General features: G+C 37.1%; 1 protein-coding gene and 1 pseudogene across 1 annotated transcript; one reads left to right on the forward strand and one right to left on the reverse strand.

The window, feature by feature from the left end:
• LOC104710628 (serine/threonine-protein kinase ATM-like) lies at positions 94-2,682 on the forward strand. The gene is made up of 2 exons (XM_019229419.1): positions 94-276; positions 436-2,682. Exon 2 carries the CDS (start codon positions 464-466, stop codon positions 2,516-2,518), a length of 2,055 nt encoding a protein of 684 aa, XP_019084964.1. The 5' UTR covers positions 94-276; positions 436-463; the 3' UTR covers positions 2,519-2,682.
• Positions 5,837-6,671, reverse strand: part of LOC109126371 — a 7,370-nt pseudogene continuing 6,535 nt past the window's right edge.

Here is a 6,671-nt window from a genome sequence, read left to right on the forward strand (position 1 = left end):
GATCGAGAAAAACAAATTAAGAGAGATGACTTGATGATGTTATAAAACATGAGTTTGACATGTTATTAAACGTATGATAAACGAATGTCGAAAACGAATATTAGATGATTATCAGAAAAAAGTACATAATCAAATCAAAAGCCTTAATTAATCACACAAAAGTCTAAACCTTTATTATTCTTGAGAGGACCAAAAAAAAAAAAAAAACGAAAACTTTACGCCGCAGGAAACGAGGAAGACGGTGTTGTTTCTAGATTCGCTGCTTCTTCTTCTCAGGTGATTTTGTTTTTTCTTAATTCTTTTCTTCGAAAAGGTGTAAACTTTAACGTGTTTTTCTCGTGAAGATATTAAAAAACCCTTCTTTTCAATTGGTCTGGTACTCGTAGGTTTTATGTTTGGGGTTTTGCTAATCATTGTTGTTGTCTGAATGTCTAGAGAATAGAGAAGATAATCTTCTGGTTCGATGGGGAATATGCTAACGGCTGGTTCTAGGGTTTCTGAAAACAAAGAACGAGGTGGTGATTCTGATAAGCAATTGAAGGAGGAAGATGATGTTAAGATGGAGGATGTTAACGACGACGACGACGACTCTGAACGAATCGAAGATAATGTGATGAGTGAGGTTTCATCTTTGAGAGATAATTTTGAAGAAATAGAGGTATTAGAAAACGGGTTCCATGTGGGAGATTTTGTGTGGGGAGAAGGAGTCAATGGTCAACGATGGTGGCCAGGTCAGATTTATGATTCTTTACATGCTTCAGACTTGGCTTTGAAGACAATGCAAAAGGGTAGATTACTTGTGGCTTATTTTGGAGATGGGAGCTTTGCTTGGTGTAATCCATTGGAGTTGAAACCGTTTCTTGAGAATTTCAATGAGTTTTCGAAGATGAGTGGTTCTAGAGGGTTTATCAGTGCTGTGGAAGAAGCTGTGAGGGAGATTGGTGAACATGTTGAGCAGTTTTTGGTTTGTGATGATGAGGCGGCAGCTCTGGTTAGTTCTGTAGCTGTGAATTCTGGAGTTAAGGATGGTGTTGTTGTGCCTGATGTTAGAAGAGAGATTGTATCCTCTTTGGTTCTTGAAAATCATGGTGTTGTTCTTGATGATGTGAAAGGCCTTGCGAAGACGGTTAGTTATAGTGATTTGTTAGAGTTTGAGGTTTTGAAGAGGAAAATATCAGCGTTTTATCGGTGTAAAGGAAGATTTGATTTAGCTAAGTATGATGAACATCAATATATCATAGGACTTGAAGACAAAGAGGAGGATGAGTCTTTCCAGCTGAGACCATTGAGAAAGTGTTCAGGGTTTGTTAGGAAAAATAGGAAATGTGGTGATGTAGCAACCACTGGCTCGACTACCCGGCGGTGGAGAAGACTGAGTGAAGTTTCGAAGGTTGAAAACGCTGAGGAAGAACTTAGTAATGGGAAGAGTTTGTCGTCGAGGAAGAGAAAGAGCCAAAAGGGTGTTGTTAATGATAGTAATGATGATGAGGAGATTGTGAAAAGAGTAGAGTCAAATGACTCAAACCATCTAGAAGAGAGTGAGAGGAAAGATGATGGTTCAGGTATCGAAATTGATGTTAATTTAGTAACTCCATTGGCTTCACTCAGCAAAAGGCTCAAGATTGATGTTTCGTCAAGTGTTGAAAGGAACAATGACAATGGCGAGACTTTACTGCAGACAGGTAAAAGACAGAGGAAGAAAAGCAAGTATCTTTCGCCTGAATACATGACAGACTTTAGTTGCAGAGCGAGGAAGAGCAATTTAGAATCAGCAGAGCGAGTGACGCCTGAAAAAGCCGTTGATATTGTGAAATTGGGAGATACGGCAGAGGAAATGCTGGATCTAATTCGAGGAGTGGCTCTCAGTACAAAATATCCAGAAGACTATACTAGCTCATGTGACATGGTGAGAGAGTTTGTGTCCATGTATCGAAGCTTTACATATCATAAAGGGGCCATTCACGAGAGGAACCTTTCAGATGGAGAGAATCAGCCTGAAGTAATGGATGAGAAAGAGCAAACGAGAGATGAACCGAATGAGAAGCAAGTTTCAGGTGTTGAGCTATTTATTAAGACTGATCTTGGCTCTAGTCTGCCTTCAAAAGATGATTTGATCAAAACATATAAAAAGTTTGGTCCTTTGGACATGGAGAGAAGCTGTATCTTGGACAATAACTCAACCGCAGTCATTGCATTCTTGAATGTATCTGATGGAGAAGAAGCTTTTTTCAAGACAAAAGAGAAATACCCATTTGCTGCTACTTCCACCGTTACGTTCAAGCTCAAGTATTCATCTTCTGCTTTATCATCGCCTGAAACCACTAATGAGAAGACGGAAACCGAAACAACAAAGGGCGTAACGGAAATCGAGTGTTTGAAAGAGAAGCTTGAAGAGATAAGATCATTGCTGGATCAATCAGAGGGAATGATTACAGAAGAAGTGAAGATGAAGCTTCAAGACGAATCAAGAAACTTGCTTGACAAGGTAAGCAAGATGATTATTGTTCGTTCGTCTTAAATTAGTTTTGATTGAAGAAGACTTTTTTAGCTTTTACTAGGAGACAGAAAGTTCCAAAACCCTGAGACTATTTTGCATATGCAAAGAACAAATGGAGAGAAAAAGTGAAAATTTCCATTCCCTTAAAATCATTTGGTTATTTTCTAGGCCCAATGGGCCTCTGATCTGAGTCTCTCTCTAAAATATCTGATTTTTTTTTTTTTTTTTTGCCGGCGGAGTAGTTAAGAATTTAACCTAAGTAGTGAACCGCTAAACGACTCCGAGGGTTACTTAGTAGTACTTTAATGGGCCTTTATTGAATAAGCCCATTATTTTTCTATTTATAAATACCGTACAAGGTTCGTCTTTTTCAACATCACCACTGACCTAAAACTAAAACCCTAATTCTTGTGCATCTCTCTCCGCCGCTTCTTTGTTTTTGCTCTTGCTGATTAGTTTTAGGGTCTCTGTGAATGTTTTTTTTACATTAGTTAGTGTTTGGTTGGTATATGGCGAGGATGATCAATGCTTAAATTTCTGACACCTCTTGTATGAGAAGAGTTTGATAGCCTCTTCTATGAGCATATTATGCAATACTCTGAGCCATCCCACCAAATTTGTGTTTTTTGTTTTTGTTTTTATTGGATCTGAATTGGGTATTTGAGTGCAGTGATTGTAAAAGTAATTCCTCGTACTGAAAGCCATTGGCTTGATAGACTCACATTACACCCATAGAATATGAGCACTCAACAACCCTTTTCATCAAAATTGTTTTTTTTTTTTCTTTTTCACTTTGGTTATTTGGTTAGGAATCTGTTGGCAGTGGAATGTTATGGTCTCTGGTATGCTGTGGAATAATTTAGCTCTGTTTGTTTTGGTTTGTTGCTAGAGTATGGTTTCAATTTCATTTGTCAATGCCCATTTGATAGACTGGTTGTAACAAATCTTGTGTTTTTTTTGTTTGTTTTTTTTGATAGTAATGGTTATGGCGAGGATGATTAATGCTTAAATTTCTGACACCTCTTGTATGAGAAGAGTTTGATAGCCTCTTCTTTGAGCACATTATGCAATACTCTGAGCCGTCCGTTACATGTTCTTTGATTTTCTTTGATACGTTTTGTTTTGTAGAAGACAAGTTGGATCTGAATTGGGGGTTGGTTGCGATGATTGTAAAAGTAATTCCTCGTACTGAAAGCCATAATGGCCTGATAGACTCACATTACACCCATAGAATATGAGCGCCCGCCCTCTTTTTGTTTTGTAAATCCATTTTCACAGTTATTTTTTCTGGTGAGGAAGGATGTTCCTATACTGTAGCAAGTAAATCTTTGAATGTATAACAAATACGGTGCTCCCTCCACCAGCTCAATCAAATTAGCTATTTACAATGATGGGATTGGTAGACTTGGCGGACCATATAGAGCCTGAGAAGGTGTTATTCTTGTTGGAACATCTACTTTTTAGTTTTGATGAATGTATGGTAGAGGTCTTAGAGTAGGACCTCACTGTTTGGTCAATGTTGAAACAAGTTATTTGGTGTGCGGTTGGCATAGTCACTGATAACTACTATATGGCATAGTCAAATTCGATTATGGAAAGTGTGCTGTTGTTTTAATTTTATCTGAAATGTTCTCCTCTTTCATGACACTTGTTCTTTTATTTCTTTTGGGATTCTTATCCACCATAATCATCATGCATTTGCTTAAACCTTTTTTTTTTTGTGCTGATCAAAGAAATCAAATCTTTCGGTCTCATTATTTCCAATGTCGTTGTACTGTAACATTTCATAAACTAAGCAAAGTCATACAAATAGTCTTCTCTAAAGTCAACCAATACTGTTTGATTCTTTTCTAGAAAGTAGAAACCGCTGTAACACGAGATTTCTATCTTCTTCTCTCGCACGTAAGTTTATTGATTTCGGAGTTGCATTTTCTGCTGTGAAAAAAAAATGTAACAAAACTAGCAATAATGCAACGATGTCTGTATATATCATCTTCGTAAATAAAAGTCTACATCAAATTTCTCCAAATAATTTCAAGAAACAAAAAAATATTAAAGTAACTAGGCTACTAGCACACTTTTTGTTAAGTGATTTGACTTCATTTTCAAAATGGATCAATATTATCAATCCACTCCTCCTTGGTCATTCCTCGGAAGTAGGAACCCATAATCTTTTAGTCTCAAAGGAAGTTTACCGGCAATATTCAAAACTTTCTTTGCAAGATCCTCAAAACCATCTTTAGGAAACTTTTGGCTAAAAGTAGCCATACAAAATATTTGCAGAGCTTCATGATCTGAAGGCAAAGAGCCACTCTATAACTATAACTGATCCTATGTTCGTCCAAAAGTTTTCTATCTTGCACTGCGAGGATAACCCTGCTTCCAGGACCAAACCACTGAGTTTCCTTCAGTATATCATCCAAGTCTACCAAACCTATCAATGCTATCAATAACCACAAGCACTTTCTTGAGTTTCAACCTCTCTCGTTCAGCTTCTAGATTAAAAAAACTTCGCTATCATTCTGATCTGTTAGTAGAGATATAAACTCCGCATTGGGTCTTGTATAAAGCGGTTTGATATTCTTGACATAGACACTCACCTGGAATTCGTTAGAGAGTTGGTCAAACAGAAATCTTGTAATTGTGCTTTTACCAATCCCGGGAAGACCCCAAATCCCTATTATCCTCACTTCATCCAAATCTAGGCTTAACAACTGACTCGTCTTTTCCATATGAGCTCTCATCCCAACTAAGTCGTTGACACCAATTGATCTCATGGAAAGAGTCAGTTTTCTTGAAACATCAGTGGCTATATTCTCGATCATGGCTGCTTCAGTATTCCTGGATATATCAAATGCATGCAGCGCATCAAGCAACGGTCAAAAATAACATGTTACGTTTGACATGCAAAAAGTGCTTTTCTTTGCCTTAATACTGTTTACAATTAAGCTACAAGATGTTAGAAATTTTTGTAGGAACAGTGTCGCATTAACCAAGAATAATACCATCTTATAGTTAATAAGAATGTATATAATCTCAACGTAAATGTTGAAAAAGTTTGATATCTCGTGATAATGATTTAGATAGTTTTCTGAGGGTATATAAGAGCCATTGACCACTTTATTCATTATGAATTGGGTAAACCAATTTATAGTCATGCATGCTTCCTCACATTGTACTAGAGCTAAGTAAACCCGAACAAGTCGATCTAACTGAGGCAGAAAACAAAACAATCAGTCCGGAATATATAAACCAAAGAATCATTTAAATTAGGAAAGTATAATTAGGATCATAATTAAAGGACCAACAATAGTTTATAAGAAACATTGGTCAGTCCACTCATTCCCAATTAGGATTTAGTTGGGGGTGCTCATGATTCCTCATAGAATCCACATATTGATTTTTCTTAGAAAATATGTATGCCCTTAAACTGAAGAAAAAGACTAACCAGTTGCTTGAGTGGTAACCAGCAATTGTGGCTACTTCTGCCAAAGCTGTTCTCCACCTCCTAATTTCCTCCTTTGTTTTACCGCCACAAGTTCTTCTAAAAACATTCCCAAAATCTCCGGTTTGGTTACGTACATCAGAAGGATCCACTTTGTAAAAAATGGCTATCACTATTTGACCTAACTCTCGCCTGCATTTCATAATCTCAACCAATTCATCAAGACACCATTTTGAAGAAGCGTAGTTTCTCGAGAACAAGACGACCGCGATTTTAGATCCTCTAATCGCTCTTGTAAGTTGAAACGAGATGGATTCTCTGTAAGTGTAATTTACATGAACCCTAAGATCTTTAAGCAACATGATTAATCACATGACAGAATTATAAAGGAGGGTTAGCGGAGTACCTCCTCCGTTCGTTGTAGTAGAGATTCCTTGATGAACAGCTTCCTGATATCCTGATCTTCTAGTTAGGTGATTAGGTTTCTCTCCCCTTGCCTATGAACTTATTTTCTTATGTGTTGTCTCTCTGAGATTTATTTGGGATGCCTTTATGATGGACTAAAGGCATATATTTATAGGCGGAGAGAGGACCTAATTCCTCTTTAGGGTTTCCTTAAGATTTAATCTCAACCGTCCATCAAAGTAGAGATTGATTAGGAAAAACTCCTTTGTTACCAATTTAATTGGTTACCAAATATATTAAGAATAACATTATTCCATAGAAAAC

This window comes from Camelina sativa, chromosome 9, assembly GCF_000633955.1.
Source record: "Camelina sativa cultivar DH55 chromosome 9, Cs, whole genome shotgun sequence".
Lineage (NCBI taxonomy): Eukaryota > Viridiplantae > Streptophyta > Magnoliopsida > Brassicales > Brassicaceae > Camelina > Camelina sativa.

What these genes read in the sequence shown, in the direction of transcription:
- LOC104710628 (XM_019229419.1), top strand. Translation starts at nt 464, where the DNA reads ATGGGGAATATGCTAACGGCTGGTTCTAGGGTTTCTGAAAACAAAGAA.